The following is a 20,068-nucleotide window of genomic DNA, read 5'->3' on the forward strand; positions in this document are numbered from 1 at the left end:
CCTGGGCTTTTGTTTCCTAAAAGATTTTTAATCACAGTTTCAATTTTTCTGCTTTTGATTTGTCTGTTCACATTTTCCGTTTCTTCCTGGTTCAGTACAGCAAAGTTGTACTTTTCTAAGAATCTTTCCATGTCTTCCATGTTTTCCATTTCATTGGCACATAGTTGCTTGTAGTAGTCTTTCATGATTCTTTGTATTTCTGAGGCATCAGTTACTTCTCCTTGTTCATTTCTAATTCTGTTGAATTGAGCATTCTCCCTTTTTTCCTGATGAGTCTGGATAATGGTTTACCAATTTTGTTTATCTTCTCAAAGATCCAGCTTTTAGTTTTATTGATCTTTGCTCTTGTTTCCTTCATTTGTTTTTCATTTATTTCTTATCCAATCTTTATGATTACTTTCCTTCTGCTAGCATTGTGTGTGTTTTTTTTTTTTTTGTGCTTCTTTCTCTAATTGCTTTAGGTGTAAGTTTAGGTTGTTTATTTCAGATTTTTCTTGTTTCTTGAGGTAGGATTCTACTGCTATAAACTTCTCTCTGAGAACAGCTTTTGCTGCATCCCAAGGGTTTTGCATCATCGTGTTTTCATTGTCTTTTGTTTCTGGGTATTTTTTGATTTCCTCTCTGACTTCTTCAGTGATCTCTTGGTTATTTAGTAGCATTTTGTTTAGCCTCCATGGGTTTGTATTTTTTAGTTTTTTTTTTTCCTGTAATTGATATCTAGTCTCATAGCATTGTGGTCGGAAAAGGTGCTTGATGCAATTTCAATTATCTTAAATTTACCAAGGCTTGATTTGGGACCCAAGATGTGATCTATCCTGAAGAAGTTCCGTGAGCACTTGAGAAGAAAATGTATTCTGTTGTTTTTGGATGGAATGTCCTATAAATATCAATCAAGTTTATCTGGTCTAATGTGTCATTTAAGGTTTGTGTTTCCTTATTTATTTTTTGTTTGGAAGATCTGTCCATTGGGGTAAGTGGGGTGTTAAAGTCTCCTACTATTATTGTGTTACTGTCGATTTCCTCTTTTATGGCTGTTAGCATTTGCCTTATGTATTGAGGTGCTCCTGTGTTGCTTCCATAAATATTTACAACTGTTATATCTTCTTGGATTGATCCCTTGAGCATTATGTAGTGTCCTTCCTTGTCTCTTGTAGTAGTCTTTATCTTAAAGTCTATTTTGTCTGATAGGAGTATTGCTACTCCAGCATTCTTTTGATTTCTACTTGCATGGGATATCTTTCTCCATGCTCTCACCTTCAGTCTGTATGTGTACCTAGGCCTGAAGTGGGTCTCTTGTAGACAGCATATATACACGTCTTGTTTTTACATGTATTCAGCCAGTCTGTCTCTTTTGGTTGGAGCATTTAATCCATTCACATTTAAGGTAATTATCAATATGTATGTTCCTATTGCCATTTTCTTAATTGTTGTGGGTTTGTTTCTATGGCTCTTTTTCTTCTCTTATTTTTCCTGCCTAGAGAAGTTCCTTTAGCATTTCTTGTAAAGCTGTTTTGGTGGTGCTGAATTCTCTTAGCTTTCGCTTGTCTGTAAAACATTTGATTTCTCTGTCTAATCTGAATGAGGTCCTTGCTGGGTATATTAATCTTGATTGTACGTTTTTCCCTTTCATCACGTTAAATATGTCCTACCACTCCCTTCTGGCCTGCAGACTTTCTGCTGAAAAATCAGCTAATAACCTTATGGGGATTCTCTTGTATGTTATTTCTTGCTTTTCCCTTGTTGCTTTTAATATTTTTTCTTTGTATTTTATTTTTGACTGTTTGATTAATATGTGTCTCAGTGTATTTCTCCTTGGGTTTGTCCTGTATGGGACTCTGCATTTCCTGGACTTGACTATTTCCTTTCCTATGTTAGGGATGTTTTCCAGTATAATCTCTTCAAATATTTTCTCAGATCCTTTCTTTTTCTTTCCTTCTTCTGAGACCCCTATAATTTGATTGTTCTTGCATTTAATGTTGTCTTCAATTGAAACTGTCCTCAATTCTTTCCATTCTTTTTTCTTTATTCTGCTCCATGGCAGTTATTTCCACCATTCTATCTTCCAGCTCACTTATCCACTCTTCTGCCTCCATTATTTTGCTATTGATTCCTTCTAGAGAATTTTTAATTTCATTTCTTGTGTTGTTCATCATTGTTTGTTTGCTCTTTAGTTCTTCTAGGAACTTGTTAAACGTTTCTTGCATTTTCTCCCTTCTATTTCCAAGATTTTGGATCATGTTTACTGTCATTACTCTGAATTCTTTTTCAGGTAGACTGCCAATCTCCTCTTCATTTGTTTGGTCTGGTGGGTTTTTACCTTGCTCCTTCATCTGCTGCATATGTCTCTGTCTTCTCATCTTGTTTAGTTTACTGTGTTTGATGTCTCCTTTCCCCAGGCTGCAGGGTCATAATTCCTCTTACTTCTGTTGACTGTCCCCAGTGGGTGAAGTTGGTCCAGAAGCTTGTGTAGGCTTCCTGGTGGGAGGGACTGGTGCCTTCGTTTTGGTGGGTGGGGCTGGATCCTTTCCCTCTGATGGGTAGGGCCATGTCCGTTTGTGTATTTTGGGATGTCTGTGAGCTTAGTATGACTGTAGGTAGCCTGTGTGCTAATGGTGGCATTGTGTTCCTGTCTTGCTAGTTGTTTGGCATGAGGCGTCCAGCACTGGAGCTTGCCAGCCCTTTTGTGGAGCCAGGTTTTAGTGCTGAGACAGATATCTCTAGGAGAGTTCTCAATGATTAATATCCATGGAGCCGGGAGTCCTCTGGTGGCCCAACATCTTGGACTCAGCTCTTCCACCTTGGAGCCTCAAGCTTTTTACCCAGCCGGGGCACCAAGACCCTGCAAGCTGCACGGCGTAGAATAAAAGGAAGAAGAAAAATAAATAAACGGAGAGACAAAACCCCAAGACAAACATACACACACTAGGGCTTCCCTGGTGGCGCAGTGGTTGAGAGTCCGCCTGCCGATGTAGGGGACACGGGTTCGTACCCCAGTCCGGGAGGATTCCCACATGCTGCGGAGTGGCTGGGCCCATGAGCCATGGCCACTGAGCCTGCATGTCCAGAGCCTGTGCTCCGCAACGGGAGAGGCCACAATGGTGAGAGGCCCGTGTATCGCAAACAAAACAAAACAAAACAAAAACAAAAACATACACACACTCACAGAAAGAAAAGAAAAAGAGAAAACAAAGAAGAGAGCAACCAAACCAATAAAGAAACCCAAAAATGAATACAAACACTAAAAACTAAACTAACAATTACATAAAACCAGAAACAAATCAAATGCAGAAAGCAAAATTGAACTGAAGGATTTGCTTGGCCCAGTGAGCTGACTTGTTATACTCAGATGGACCCTGGCCAACTTGATCTGGCTGCTCTTCAGGTAAAACATCCAGATGGCCCAAATAACCAGCTTCTTCTGCAGTTGTTCAGTTGTTCTGCATGGAGAGGCTTAGTTGGCCAGAGGGCTGGTTAAATCCTGGGATTCTTCACAGGAAACAGGAGTGAGGACAGTCAGTTCCAAGGCCTCTCTTCTTTGTGTTTCGTCCAGTTTCACTTGTCTATAGGGTGCTGTGTGCAGAAGCCTTGCTGCTAGCACTTTAGACCAGAGTTCCTAGCACAGTGAAATGGCTGTGCTGACACCTCAGCTCTGTGGGCAGACATGTGGAGAAGTGCTGCACCCAGCTCCTCTCAGGCATAAGCAAGGCAAGGGAACTCCTGGGCAAGGGGTCCCACCAGGTCACATAGACTCCTGGACTCTGATGTCCTTTTATTCCTTTGCTCTTAGTCTAGTTTCACTTGCTCACAGGGAGCCATGTAAAGAGGTCTCACAGCTGTTCCTTCAGACCACAATTGTGGTTCTTTGAGTGGAAGGCATAAGTTTATATGTATATATACATATAAACTTTAGATGCAAGAAGAACTGATTTAAAATCCCACTTATGCTAATTACTAGCTATATTAACCTGTGCAAGTTTCTTTTTCTTTTTTTTAATTAAAGTATAGTTGATGTACAATACATAAGTTACAGGTGTAGGATACAGTGATTCACAGTTTTTAATGGTTATACGCCATTTATTCTTATTATAAAATATTGGCTATATGCCCTGTTGCACAATATACCTTTGTAGCTTATTTTATACCTAATAACGTGTACCTGTTAATCTCCTACACTTATATTGCCCCCCCTTCCATTTCCCCACTGGTAACCACTAATTTGTTCTCAATATCTGTGAGTCTGCTTCTTTTTTGCTATATTCACTAATTTGTTGTATTTTTTAGATTCCACATATAAGTAATATCACATAGTATTTGTTTTTCTCTCTCTGACTCATTTTATTTAGCGTAATATCCTTAGGTCCATCCATGTTGCTGCATATGGCAAAATTTCATTCTTTTTATGTCTGAGTAGTATTCCATTTTGTGTGCGTGTGTGTGTTTCTGTGTGTGTACACACATACCCCACAACTTCTTTACCCATTTATCTGTTGATGGACACTTAGGTTGCTTCCACAACTTGGCAATTGTAAATTATGCTGCTATGAACTTTGCGGTGCATGTATTTTTTCAAATTAGTGTTTTCTTTTTATTCAGATGTATACCCATGAATGGAATTGCTGAGTCATATGGTAGTTCTACTTTTCATTTTTTTAAAGAAACCTCCATAATGTTTTCCAAAGTGGTGCATCAATTTACATTCCCACCAACAGTGTAGAAGGGTTCTCTTTTCTCCACATCCTTGCCAACATTTGTTATGTGTGTTCTTTTGGATGATAGTCATTCTGAGAGATGTGAGGTGATATCTTATTGTGATTTTGATTTCAATTACCCTGATGGTAAGTGATGCTGAGATTGTTTCCTGTGCCTCTTGGCCATCTGCATTTCCTCTTTGGAAAAATGTCTATTCAGTTCTTCCGCCCATTTTTAATTTTTTTTTAATGTTGAGTTGTATGAGCTGTTTATATATGTTAGATATTAATCCCTAATCAGGCATATCATTTGTAAATATATTATCCCATTTGGTAGGTTGACTTTCCATGTTGTCAACGGTTTCCTTTGCTATGCAAAAGCTTTTAAGTTTAATTAAGGACCATTTGGTTTTTTTTTTTTTGCTTTTATTTCCTTTGCTGGAGTTGATAGATGCGAAAAATATTGCTATGATTTATGTCAAAGAGTGGTCTGCCTATGTTTTCCTCTAGGAGTTTTATGGTTTCGGTCTTACGTTTAGGTCTTTAACCCATTTTCAGTTTATTTTTGTATATGGTGTTATGAGAATGCTCTAATTTCATTCTTTTACATGTAGCTGTCCAGTTTTCCCAGCACAACTTATTAAAGAGATTGTCTTTTCTCCATTGTATATTCTTGTCTCCTTTGTCATATATTCATTGACCATAAGCACGTGGTTTTATTTCAGGGCTTTCTATACTGTTCCATTGATCTATTTGTCTGTTTTTGTGCCAGTACCATAGTGTGCCAATGACTGTAGTTTTGTAGTATAGTCTTAAGTCGGGAGGCATGATTCCTCCAGATCTGTTGTTCTTTCTCAAGATTTCTTTGGCTATTTGTGTTTCCATACAAATTTTAAAATTATTTGTTCTAGTTCTGCGAAAAATGTCCCTGGTATTTTGATAGCAATGGCATTGAATCTGTATATTGATTCAGGTAGTATAGGCATTTTGACAGTATTAATTCTTCCAGTCCATATACTTCCAACTGTTTGTGCCATCTTCAAATTCTTTCATCAGTGTGTTATAGTCTTCCGAGTACAGGTCTTTTACCTCCTTAGACAGGTTTATTCCTAGGTATTTTATTCTTTCTGATGCAATGGTAAATGGGATTGTTTCCTTCATTTCTCTTTCTGATAATTTATTGTTAGTGTATTGAAATGTAACAGATTTCTGTATATTAATTTTATATCCTGCAACTTTGCTTAATTCATTGATGAGCTCTACTAGTTTTCTGGTGGCATCTTTAGGACTTTCTATGTATAGTATCATGTCATCTGCAAACAGTCCCTTAACCTTTCTTAGCCTCAGTCAACCTCTTAAGAATTGCTCTGAATATTAGATAATGCATGCAAACAATTTTCGCATAGTAGGTACTCAGCAAATGAAACTTTTAATATTCTGTGTTCTCTTTTTCCACATTTTTATTATAATGCAGAAATGCCAATAAACTCAATATTTTTTAAAAAAAAATGAAAACTAAGATCACATAGCTAACAAATGGATAGGTCAAAATCTGTACCCAGATCCAGCCACCTAAAAGACCATGTGCCTAACTCCTATCAACTCTCCATAGAGAACCAGTGAGCCAAGGTGTTAGAAGGGTCATTACCAGGGATATAAGATAGTGGCAAAGACAAGATAGAGAGCAAAGCTCAGAGAGTGCAATTACAAGAGTCTATGTGACCTTTATGATGGGACAGGAGTGAATGGCAGGCAGGCCTGAAGCCTGAGCCTCTTGAAGGACGTTCCTGGGAAACTGACATTCACTTCACCTAATCTCACAGTCCACAATCAGGAATGTGTTGGGATTGTTTTAGACCACATACTCAATGCTAGCTGGCACCTAAGCAGCAGTCTACAGATAAGTTAGATGGGAAGCATGGCAGGAGGGTATGAAAAGTTCATGAGAATTGGAGAGGGTGACACTCATGCCTTGCAGTCTCCTCATTCTGCATGGGTGTCATCTTTTCAATCAACACCTCCATGGGAAGAACTCAGAGGGCCCTGGGAGCTGACACTTCTCTTTGAAAGCACTCTGGGTTATGCCCTGCTTTGTGAATCCTAGATCACTGACAATGCTGAACTTACTTTGAACCCTGGGCTCCAGGACAGCAGAGACTATTAAGAAACACCCTTTCATGTTCTGAAAAACAAGTAAACCACAAAGGACCATCTCCATCCTCCCTCATGACTCCCATAAGACTCACAGATGACTTCCTTGTTTATCTGCCTCTATAATACCCCCAAGTTTCCTTCCTTTTCTTTAAAATGTTCCTCATTAATGAAGGTTTTCCCTATGGTAACAGTCTGAATACAATGAACTCCTTAAACTAGCTAGTGCACAGTTTTGGTACTTTGGATTTTATCATTTGAGTTGCACAGGAAGCACTGTCAAATCAAAAGAAATTCTTAGCCTTCCCTGGGTTAAATCTGATAGGTAAAATGTTTTAATACACATATTATAGATATTATATGCTGTACAGGAAGCTCCTAGAAAATTGTCAATGCCCTCATTGTCCATGATATGTTTCTATTTATCAGAATCCTGGTGCTACCTTGCCTGATATTACAAAACAGTATAGTGTCATTAGTTGCAATTTATTTTAAATGGTAGCTTAATTATAACATTAATTCTTTAACTTGAAATCAGCATCTTCAAATCAGTGGTTTTAATTGGGCACTCATTTCTCTTACCTTTGGAATCTTATTAATATAGAGATGTTTAGGAGTACTCCAGATCATTTTTTCTCATTACATGATATTCTTAATGTATTCTTGGTATATTCTAACTATATGGTTGGCATATTATGCCACTATAATTACCGTATATCTGAAGATTTTTTGTAAATATTGTATTCATCCATTTTTATAAATTAGATGTAATATCCACTCTTCTTTGGACATAGACATCATTATGTTTACAAATATTTTGTCCAATACCTTTTCTGGATTAATATTTATCTTGTTCTGCATACCACAGAAATAGCCACATGTCCTTGTCAGTTGCATTATTATTCTTATAATGAACTCTCATCATATCTTTCACTTTTGAAAATTACCAGTAGTAAGTTAGTCACAGCTATGTAATTCTCTTCCTCATCTATAGATACTTTATGTTTTATTCTAATGCAACCCTAAAAGCACTTGTAATTGTCTACAGGGCAGAGTACTTCATTGTTAACAAAGAAGGACTTTCTCAGAACCCCAGAGAATAGCACTGTACCAATCCTTTTGTGTACAGGTTTCTGATGGCACCCTTTAATGACCTTTGAGATCATACCAGTGAATTGATTCAGGATTCTGAGAACTCTGAGAATCAAATGAATTCATGAGTTTGCTAATGCAAGGTCTAGTAAAACAAGAACTACTTAGGACTGAATGAACTAATGAAGGATGATTGAGGGTTTTGTTTGGAATATTACTGATGTTATAATGTTCTATTTTTTGAATATATAAGGAACCCATTTCTCTTATGTTGTAAGTTGTCTATAACTCATAACAATTTAGAATATTATGTTTTTGTAAGTTGAAATGAAATGACATTCATTTGTAAATGACATTTGTAAGTGGCATTATCTCTGCCTAATCCCATCTAGGATTCAGAAACTCATATTATTATTATTTCCATAACAATAAAATTATTTACATAGGTTTAATTAGAGTCTGTCCTCTTTATTATCAGGAAAGGGTTGGAACACTGGTTTTTGCAACCAAGGCCTTACCTGGAATGACATATATGAAAATGATGCTCATTGAATCAGATATGACCAGATACTTTTAAGGAGAAAGGTTGACTTTACGGAGCCAACAATGCTCACAAAGCCCTCGTGGAAAAACCAGGCTGACACCTGTATTACAGAGTTCTTGGCCTTATAGGTGAGTAAGGAAACTCTCTTCCTGGCAGACACAAAAACTTTAGGATATGCTGGGTATCTAGAGAAGAATCCACCCAAATTTTTAGGTACTGCAGGTGAAATCTGGTGGATAATTCTTGGCTTGGCTTCTTAGCCTCAAAGGGCTTTTAAAAATCCAATCTTAGATTCTTTTTGAAAACTTCCAGCAAAGCAAACTTAAATAGACCCATATGGCAAATAATTATCCTTGTTGTGAGTACAAATAATTAGGCGAAATCTCATGAGACCAGCCTTATTTTTTAAATCAAGAATATTTTTTCTTTGAGATTAACTTTCATCAAAAGGGAGAATTTTTGTGTTTCAATGGAAAATGATGCATTGTCTATAGCACACCCTTTTGGATTATCAGAGTTTTGCCCTGTTGTTTTTGAGCTAGTTGAACTTTTGCATCTCTTGTTAATTGAGGGTAACTTACAAACATGCACACCCTGTCTTATCTGGTTGAGATTTAAACGACTTCCTCCTCTTGTCAAAAAAAACAGTTTTGGTATCTATCTGTAAATTGAACTGGATCCAGCCAACTTTCCCAATTTGTAAATATTTAGCAAATTTTCAATCCCTTCTATTTTTTCCAATATCTAGTTATAATCCTCCAAACTAGCAATTCCAATGTTCCCCTTCCCATATGATCTGGAGTCATGGAGAACTAAGACCTGATGATCCATATCCCTATAAGGATTCCAGGTCACCTTGTAACTGACCCTTTCCCCATGATATGAAGAAGACCTGTGAACTGAAACCCGATGACTTGATATAAACCTCTAAGTGCTCACCACCACAGCAGACCATGCACTGGGCTAGAATTTTCCCTGGACAAACCACTGTCTGGACTAAGGAAGTCAGGTGAAATGTTCAATTCATATATGCCCTTATATGAAAGACTGCCAAGAATGTGGACAATATCACAAAGAGGACTGACATCCCACCTTGAGAGGTTCAAGAAACTCCAATGAGCGGCACTACATAATCAAAAAATTTTCCACCACTGACCACTTAGAAATCACTGGACCCTCAGTGTTCAACTCCTGGCTCTTTTCTTTAATACAAACTTTTGTGTTAAACAACAAAGTCCTACTGTACAGCACAGGGAACCATATTCAATTTCTTGTAACAAACCATAATGGAAGAATATGAAAAAGAATATATATATGTGTGTGTGTGTGTGTGTGTGTGTGTGTGTGTGTGTGTGTGTGTGTGTATAAAACTGAATCCCTTTGCTGTATACCAGAAACTAACACAACATTGTAAATCAACTATACTTCAATAAAAAATAAATAAAATTTTTTAAAAAAATTTAACTTTTATATTAATATTTTTCTTTCTCATTTAGGGTATACCTCTTCTTTTAGGATGTCTGATTTTCAGGACCCTAAAACAACTGACCTTTGCAACCTCAAAAGGTGGTCAGAAAAACACCAACAAAAGTCCTCAAGCAACTATTTCTTAAGCCCTGCTGCATCCCAATCAGGTTTATGATTGCCTGTGAACTATCAGCAATGAATAATATTCATGTTGAATAAAAGTGTGGGGGCTGGGGTAATAGATAATGTAGAATTTTACCTGAGTCCTCTGCTCCTATAAAGCAGTAATGGGTGGCTCATGGAACTTTCTACCTGCAAGTTTGACCTTAAATCAATCTGCTTGGTCCACAAAGGAGTTTCTTCAAATATGTTGATGACTAGACTAGAAATTTGATTTGCAGTCTGAGATTTAAAATCACTGCATTTTCTTTCTCCAGGCATAAACAAGCAAACTGATTCATTTCACCTAACACGGGTCCTGAGACTCTGGATCAACAAGCTCTCCAGGTAATTCTGATACAAAGCTATATTAGGAATAACTGAACTAGATCCCTGTAAACACTGACATCTCATTTTACATTTTCCTCTTGTAGTTAACTCGGGAAATATAGTTTCAAACTAACAGCTTTCTCCAAAAATTAGGTTCTACCACCTTCCTAGTAGGATCACCAGGAATTGAGACAAATGATTTATATACACCCTCTGATACATGTATACATGTATTTATCTGATTTACTCCTCACAATTCTGGGAAGTAGGTTATACTGCCTACTTTACAAATGAGGAAAACAGAGACCCAACAAGCTCAAGTAATTTTGCCAAGATCTCATAGCCAATAAATAAAACTCAAATCTGAAGGAGATACAACACTACCTAAACACTTGTCATTTCCTTTTGTTACTGGGCCATAGAGGTAGAGAAAAGGCCAGGCAATGCTAATTGAAAGCACAGATGTCGCACTCTAAAGCAGTGACAAATGTCATGGTCAGGGCAGTGAGCTACTTCCTCCCACTTGTCTCTGTTGTACACAGACTGTGAGGTCCAAGAGCTGACCATCAAGGGAAGGAACTCTTCAGAGAAGCTTCAGGCTTTCCCTTACATCCCCTAGGAATCACTACCATCTCTGTTACACAACTGGAATCTACAATGGGGTTAATGCTACTGATTACCTCTTGCAGCAACCATGAAAAATCTATTTTGGGGAGAACTGCAAGGCCCTCTTCACATGTAATGTGAAATCTAAAAGCTCAGCCCAAAATTCCATCCTAACTGTACCTTTACCAGTTTTTCCAGTGAAACAGAAGGGCCAGTAGTACTGGCAATTGGAGGGCATGGCACACTCTGTTCTTTCCACTTCCAAAGCAACTGTTCTTTCCCAACAATAGCCTCCCAGTAGGATCTCCAAGATTGCTTCTCAGAGCCTCTAAGGAGCTTCAGCCTCAGCCGGTGGAGCATCGGTTGTTCGCCTCACTAACACCACACGTCCCAGCTTTCAAAATGACAAAATCAACAAAGCCAATGACTATGACAGGCCATTGAAATTCTCAAAATCTCTTTTCAGTCCCCATCAATAAACATTAGTTTATGAGTCAGCATCACTAAAAGCAATGGTCAGATGATAACTAGGAGTTTCTGGAATTGGCAGGCAAATGATAACTGAGTCAAAGGGTTACTGTAAAGCATACATTAAGAAGCAAATGTGTCACAGCCAGCAGACATCAACAAGAACCTGGCAGCACCAGGGGGTCATTTTTATTTTTGTTTATAAGCCATTATGCTCAAGCTCACACACTCTTTTATGCTGCTGGTACTAGTTGACAATTATGGTGGGTTTCAGAGGGGTGAGAGAGTTGAAGCACAAAGTTCAACATAAAAGAAGATATGGGACACATCTCAGATCTGTTGGTTGGCTTTAGGGAAAATGGGCACATGTTCAAAGTCTGACTTTTTTTGTTTTTGTTTTTGCGGTATGCGGGCCTTTCACTGTTGTGGCCTCTCCCGTTGTGGAGCACAGGCTCCGGACACACAGCCTCAGCAGCCACGGCTCACGGGCCTAGCTGTTCCGCGGCATGTGGGATCTTCCCGGACCGGGGCACGAACCCGCATCCCCTGCATCGGCAGACGGACTCTCAACCACTGCACCACCAGGGAAGCCTAGTCTGACATTTTTTTAGTAGAAAAAAGACATATTTATGAAATTCCACATACCATGCATCTGCAGTCTTCAAGGTTACCAATTGATAGGCAAGTAGTAGTTATTTTTAAGAAAGAAATATGTTTAGTTTGGGATGCTATAATAAAATACCATAGATTGGGTCATGTATAAACAATAGAAATTTCTCACAGTTCTGGAGGCTGGAAGTCCAATATCAGAGTGCCAGCATGGTTGGGTTCTGGAGCATGCCCTCTTTCAGCTTATAGACTGCTGATTTCTTGCTGTATCCTAACATGATGGAAAGAGGGCTAGAGAGCTCTCTGGGGTCCCTTTCATGAGGGCACTAAAACCATTCATGAGGGTTCTACCCTCATGATCTATCTGCTTCCCAAAGGCTCCACCTCCTGGCACCATCACTTTGGGGATTGGCTTTTAACATGAATTTGGGGGAGATACAAACATTCAGTCTGTTGCATTCCATCCCCTGCTCCATAAAATTCATGTTCTTCTCACATGTAAAATATATTAATTCCATCCCAACAGCCCTACAAGTCAACTCATTCCAGTATCAACTTTTAGGTCTAGAGTCCAAAATTTCATCTAAATATCTAAATCAAATATGGGTGAGACTCAAGGTACAAATTATACTGAGGCAAAATTCCTCTCTAGCTGTGAACTTGTGAAAACAAACAACTTATGTGCTTCCAAAATACAATGATGGGACATGCATAAGATAGACATTCCCACTCCAAAAAGAAAGAAGGAAGGAACGATAGGTCCCAAGCAAGCCCAAAATCTAGCAAGGCAAGTTCCATATGATCTTAAGTCTTGAGAACAATGCTCTTTGGCTTGATGCTCTGCTTTCTAGACCCACTGTGGCAGCAGTCTAGCCTTCTGGACCCACTGGAGTAGCAACATCACCCCCACAGTTTGGTGGAGGGCTGCCCACACTGTGGCTCTCTGCAGTGGCCCCACACATTTTGGTTCTCTGTCTGGAAGAGGCATGGGGAGAGAGGTTTGTGTGTATCCTCAGGATTCTGCAGAGTGGCCATACCCCTACACCTGGGGTGGGAGTGGCAGCCCTGATGATCTCTGAATCACCTTCAGGGTCCTTCTTCCCTTGTTTTGAAGAAGAATAGTGCAGGTTCACATTGCTCTATGGTCTGGTCCTCTAGGATCTAATAAGTTTTCCTTCATTTTGTCTTGTTTTCTCTGTTTCCTTTAGTCCTAGCTGGCAGTGTTTCTGCTGGTATAATCCCATCTTTATTCCTAGCTTTTGTTGAGATACTTGATTAAATCCATGGTTCACACCCACATTAATCTCCTTATCAAATGGTACGTCTACCATACCTTTAGTGCTTTCTTCCAAATACACTTTCTCATTTTTTGTAATATGGATGAATCTTTAAGTTCTGGTTCCTTTTTGCTTAAAAATTTCACCTTCTCTTCATTTCTCTCCTCTGACATTTTAGTATAAGCAGTCAGGGTAAACCAAGCCACTCCTTTAACACTTGCTTAGAAACCACATTAGCCAAATATCCAATTTCATTGCTTGCAAGTTTCACCTTCCAAAAAAACACTAGAACACAAACAGTGCAGCCTAATTATTTGCCTCTCTATAACAAGGATCACCTTTCTCCATTGTCCCATAACATGTTCCTCCTCTCTGTCTGAGACCTCCTCAAAATGGACTCTACCATCTATATTTCTACCAATATTCTGTCCATGATTACTTAGGTATTCTCCAAGAAGACTGAAGCTTTCCCTACCACTCTTTCTTCTTTCAGAGCTCTTGCCAGAATCACCTTTAAAATTCCATTCACAGCAATCTAGACTTTCTCTGTCATGCACCTCAAAATTCTTTCAGCTTCTGCCCATTACCCAGTTCCAAAGCCACTTCCACATTTTTAGGTGTTTGTTATAGCAGCACCCTGGACTTCTCAGTACCAATTCGTGTTTAACTGAGTTCAGGACACTATAGCAAAATACCATAGACTGTGTGGCTTATAAACAACAGAAATTTATTTTGCACAGTTCTGGAGGCTAGAAGTCTGAGATCAAGGTCAGGTTCTCCTGAGAGCTTTCTTCCAGGTTGCAGACTTCCAACTTCTCACTGTATCCTCACATGATGGAAAGAGGGTGAGAGAGCTTTCTGGAGTCTCTTTTATAAGGGTACTAATCCCATCCATGGGGCTCCACCTTCATGACCTAATTACCTCCCAAAGGCCCCACCTCCTAATACCGTCACATTGGAGGTTAGAATTTCAACGTATGAATTTGTGGAAGACACAAAAACATTCAGTCCATTGCAAGGTACAAAGTAACAAAACCTTATATTAATAATAATGATTAAAATAATAATAATAATAATGATTAAATAGCTAACATTTATTTAGGCACTGTGCACACATGGCATTGATCACCTCATCCCCATATTACAGATGAGAAATGTAACACTTAGAGAGGTGAAGTCACTTTCCAAGATTACACAGCTAATAAGCTGCAAAGCTAGAGTTCAAACTTGGACTATCTGACTCTCACAATATTAACTTTTAAATAAGCCATGCCCTTAGACCAAGACAGATTTGCAGAAGTAGAATGAAGTGGAGTGAATAAAGAAATAATCCAAATGCAAATGTCTGCCTCACTAGTTACACTGCCACATTTATCCAAAACATTAGTCATCAACCTCATAAAAATACTCATTGCAGTATGATTTATAAACATGAAAAATTGGAAAAAAGTTAAATTTCTAACAACAGTTGAAGAGTATATAAAGTATAGCTCCTATAATAATGAAACTCAAATGCATCCATTACTCATTCATTCAACAAACATGTATTGAGCATCTACTATATGCTAGGTACTCCTCTACATGCTAGGGAAATAGTAATGAACAAAACAATGTCCTTGTCCCATGCAATGAAGCTTATGAAAATTTTTAAATGACATGAGAAAATACTTGATGAAATGTCAGGTTGAAATTAGATAAAATTATGTATTTAGTATGAACTAAATTACACATACACAAAACAGATACATGTACAAAAGAGAGTTAAAAGACAATATGCCAATACATCCAATACATTGCTTCTGTGCTGAAATATCTTATTATTACAGGTAACTTTATATTTTTATATATTATTCATATTTACTGCAAAGAGCATTTAATATAATAATAATACATTTTATATTTTAGTTCTTGGGCTCATAAATATAATTGTTTTGGTGACATTAGATCGTTCACACTATTTCTGTGCTCTCATCTAGCAAATGCTTTACACTAACTCTTTAATGTGGTACTGCAAGGACAATGGTGCTTCAAGGACAAAGGACAACCCTGCCCGAAAAAGTTTCAGCGTTACACCCCCTACCCGACTCTTAGTCTCCCTCCCCACCATGTCAGGATGGTTACAAAATTCCTGAGCCCACCTGGGCGACGCCCACCTGGGCAACTGGACCTGTCCCAAATAAGGAAAGGCATATGCCCTGCCTCACTCGCACCCTATAGAAGGAAGGTATATGTGCCTCGACCAATAAGTAAATGAAATTTTCACCTCGGACCATTCCTTTGTTTTCTGGCTATAAAAACTAATCAATAGCACATGTTCCGGCTCGACTCTCCCAGACTACTAGGAAGTCGGGCTGCCGTTCTGGCAGCGACCTTTCCCTCTAATAAATTCTACCTTCTTTACATTCTGCCCTGTGTCTGGAAATTCTTTTCCAATGCACCTTCGGACCACGACAATTAACTCAGTGGTTACCAAACTTTTTTTTTCAATGGCCAGAGGGCAAATATTTGAGGCTTTGAAAGTCATGCAGTCTCTGCCACTACTACTCAATGCTGCCGTTGTACTACAAAATCACCCACAGACAATATTTAACTGTGTTCCAGTTAAGTCTGTGTTCCAACAAAACTTTATTTACAAAAAAATGTGGCAGAGAAGATTGGCCCAAGGGCCATAATTAACTTCATAACAAACACAAAGTTCTTACTTCCACTGTTCAATCTCCTAATTGTAACATCCTTGAGAGATAAATATTAACCACATTTTACAGAGGACAAGACTAAGGCTCAGAGAGAGGAAATATCTTGTCCAACATCATGCAGCTCACAAAGCGAGTTATTAAGTTCAGCTCCCAAAGAGAGATGCCAAATCTCCTGTTGCCTTAAAAGCTGTACATATATAAATGCTAATTTTAAACTTTCTCGGGGAATTTGTTCCTTAGAAGAACCTTACTCTAAATTATTTTGCGAAAAAAAACAAAAAAAAATCACTCTTTATCCTTCACAAAAACATCTATTTTCGTGTGTTAGATTCTTTAAAGAAAAATTCCCCTGCAGACAGAGTCAAAGACCTCAGTGGAGGTTTAAGGGATATCTTTTGATTGCTTTTGTGTAAGTAGGAAATGGGACTACAAGGGAATGTTTCTTTATGTTTCTTAAGCAGCCTCCCAGGAGCTTGGCACAACAGGGGACAACAGGGATTAAAGATGCCCAAGTTTTCTATACCCACAGACCAAGGAAGCTGCTTTTTCTCAGACCTGCTATGAGAGGCACATGGCCATATGTAGCTGAAGACTTACCAATGTTAATCTCGTCATCAGTCAGAGTGTCTCCAATGAAATCAAACTGAAAGGACTGCAACGTTTGGGAAAATTTCTGAACAGCAGAGGAGTAATCTGTAAAGGAAGGGAAACAGGAGAAATGGTCAATACTGCTGCCTTTTGTCTGATTTCCTCATCTCTGTTAGAGCAGACAGGAGAAAAACAAAGGGAAGTGCTCCTAGCAGGTAGCAAGTTGCATTGCAAGACGTTAAACCAAAGACCAGACCTTCAGTAGAAAATTTGAGCAACTAAAACCACACATTAAAGATGAAGTAGGGCAGCTTAGTGAAGTCCTTTGTTTAAGTCATGGTACATGTTTTATATTCAATCCCTGTCCTATATGACCTGTTCTACCCAAAGCCTCTAAGACCTAAAGCTACTTAGTTGTACTCCTAAGAGAGTCTCCTTAAGCTTTATTGAGTGCCTATTATGGACAATGGACTAGACGTTTTCTTACCTCTACCAAAGAAATATCCACAATAATTGTACAAAGAAAAAAATAGCTCCAGGTTCCAGAGCTATCTGGAAGAGCTGTAACTAGAAGCCCGGTGGTCTGTCTGCATCTCTAGGGCATTTCCCATGACAACATAGGTAGTAACAGCTGGACATTTTACACATTAACCAGATGGCAGCCTGGGTTAAGATACTATCTGGCAGAGGGACAAATTTAACTTGCTCACAGAGTATGCACTAAGGGACCTAAGATAAGGAGATAATTGATGAAAAATTGAGGGTGGTATGGCCAGACAGATGTTTTTATTTTTGGTCAATGATTTTGAATTTTATTACACAGAAGTTTAATGATGATATAAAATTAAATCATAATTAGCTACGCTTTTGACAAATTATCCTTATTGAAATTTTTAAAATATGACATTCACCGGTATATCCAGCCAAACCTCCAATCTTGCTATGCCAAGAGTGGTTCTCAGGCCAGCAGTATCATCATCACCTGGGAGCTTGATAGAAATACACATTCCCAGGTCACACCCCAGACCTACAAAATCAGAAACTGCATTTTTATATAATCCCTAGGGGATTCATATGCTCTTTAGAGTTTGAGGAGCACTGCTGTCACCAACTAAAGTAACACATTAAGACCATATTCTACGAAAGATCAAGCTTCTTGGTAATTTTTGGCCCCCTTTTCCTATTTCTTCTTTCACTCCTTAGCTTCATCATCCTCCACCTTCATATCTATCAGATATACAAGCTACTGAAAGTTTCTGCTCTCACTCTAACAGAAAGGGAGACAATGCAAACAACAGTCCTTTCAATGAAAAGTTATCATGGTTAGGCTATCATGGTTAAAAACAATAAAACATGCTTAGGCATTTGTCTGGAGCAGATAAACATGCCAAGAATTTTATTACCTTCTTGCCTATGTCCCATTTTCAGGAGTACTTATTTTTAGTATTTAGATCCTTGACCCTCTGAACACATAATTGGCAATAATAACAACAATAATAATAATACTTTACAGAGATTGGAGACTGCAGACCAGGTTACCATTTGTTTTCAAATTTCCACATTTTAGAATCACATTTTCCACTTCAAATCAGGCCATATAAATGTGAGAGGAGCATGCACACCCTGCCTTCCACATTTCATCAGCAAAGAGAACACAAAACTGCCTCCATATCTGGAAAACTTTTCTCTGGCCTCTTTGGCCAGCAGCAAAAAAAATGCAAGGCCAGAGTTTCCCATGTGCTCTGTTTTACTCAGGGAAATTATATATGATATTCATTGTACTGTCCTTTCACAAATACCAGGATTTCGTAAATTGAGCTGAGCAAGGTACAGTTATAAATCACTCCTCATTTAGAATTATATGAACATTTTAGAAACCACAAATATTATGATTTTCAACATTTATAGTATTTTGTAAGTAAAGGCATGGAGTGAGAAAGGAGTTATATTCATTCCCTTTCTCATTATTTGCACCAACACTCTTCTCCAGATTTCTTGGACTTCAAAACACTACCTTACATCTGCACAGAGCCTGAAAATGTTTATGAAGGACTTTGCACAAACACTTTTCATTTACTCTTCCCAAGTACCTAAAGGTAGGTATTACTATCCTCACCTTATAAACAAACCCAAAAAAATGAGACCATGAAGCAAATCACATGCACAAAAATACAAACACAAATTAACAGCTCTTCATGGAAAGAAGGTCTCATTTATTTGGCCTCTGTACTGAGGGAAATGCCAGGAAAGACATATAGTTTAGATTAATGTGTTGGGTGACTTCCTGACTGCAAAGAATCAACACATAACCTAGAAATGCTTATCATGGATGGGACATTTATTTCTTTATCGTCCTAAAATTCGCTGCACCACTCCAAACCATGTAAATTCATCCTTATATCCTCCCTGATACTGCCCCACCCCCACCCACAAGGCCACTATCTCATAATTTTTCAAGCTATCTTTGTCAGTTCTCCCTCAATCACCTTCTTATTTATTCGTGTGTCTTCTATGATGTTTTTCCCTCATCTTTTCCTAGCTCATTTTAGAATGTAGTTGGATAGTGCCTTTTAGGCAATTGAAGCTTCCAGGGAATGAGGCAGAATATAAACGGGATCGATTAGTTAACTAATTCATATTATGTAGATCCCAATTTGGTTTCTATCATTATAGTTTTCTACAGAATCATACGGAATATCCTCTTTTATTTCCAACTTATTTAAGTCTGCAGGATGTCTTGGTAATTCATGAATCAGTAATTCATTCTTTTTGTTACTAAGTAGTATCCTATTGTGTAAATATACCATAATTCATTCATTCATCTATTCAGGGACTTTTGTGATGTTTCTAGCCTTTCACTATTATGAATAAAAACTGCTATAAACACTCATGTAAAATTCTTTCTGAGACATATGTTTTCACTTCTCCCAAGGAGTGCACCCTAGGAGCTCAATGAATGTGTTTTACAGTTAGTTGCTAAATGTATATTAAACTATATAAGAAAAGGTTAAACTGTCTTCCAAAGCCATTGTACCATTTTGTATTCTTATCAACAATGTATGAGAATTTCAGTTGATCCACATACTTTCCAGCATCTGGTTATTTACTTCTTAATTTTAATTTTAGCCATTCTAATGGGTGTGTAGTGGTATTTCACTATAGTTTTAATTTGCATTTTCCTGATGACTAATGGTGCTGAGTATCTTATCATGTACTTATCGGACATTTGTAATAACTTTTCTTACAAAGGGTCTGTTCAAATTTTTGCTTGTTTTATGATTGAGTTGTTTATTTTCTTATTATTGAGCTATAAAATTTCTTTATATATTCTGGATCCAAGTATTTTGTCTCATATATATATATATATATATATATATATATATATATATATAT

At 38.0% G+C, this 20,068-nt stretch overlaps 1 protein-coding gene across 3 annotated transcripts in view; it reads right to left on the minus strand.

The window, feature by feature from the left end:
- The window catches only part of OPHN1 (oligophrenin 1), a 582,946-nt gene that overhangs the window by 388,211 nt on the left and 174,667 nt on the right, over positions 1-20,068 (minus strand). For all 3 annotated transcript variants that reach the window (XM_027093626.1, XM_027093627.1, XM_027093625.1), the window contains exon 3: positions 16,685-16,780. In XM_027093626.1, coding sequence (XP_026949427.1) covers positions 16,685-16,780 — 96 coding nt within the window. The remainder of the gene's footprint in view (positions 1-16,684; positions 16,781-20,068) is intronic.

This window comes from Aethalodelphis obliquidens, unplaced genomic scaffold (genome assembly GCF_003676395.1).
Source record: "Aethalodelphis obliquidens isolate GAN/ISIS:26980383/991018 unplaced genomic scaffold, ASM367639v1 scaffold85, whole genome shotgun sequence".
Taxonomy (NCBI): domain Eukaryota; kingdom Metazoa; phylum Chordata; class Mammalia; order Artiodactyla; family Delphinidae; genus Aethalodelphis; species Aethalodelphis obliquidens.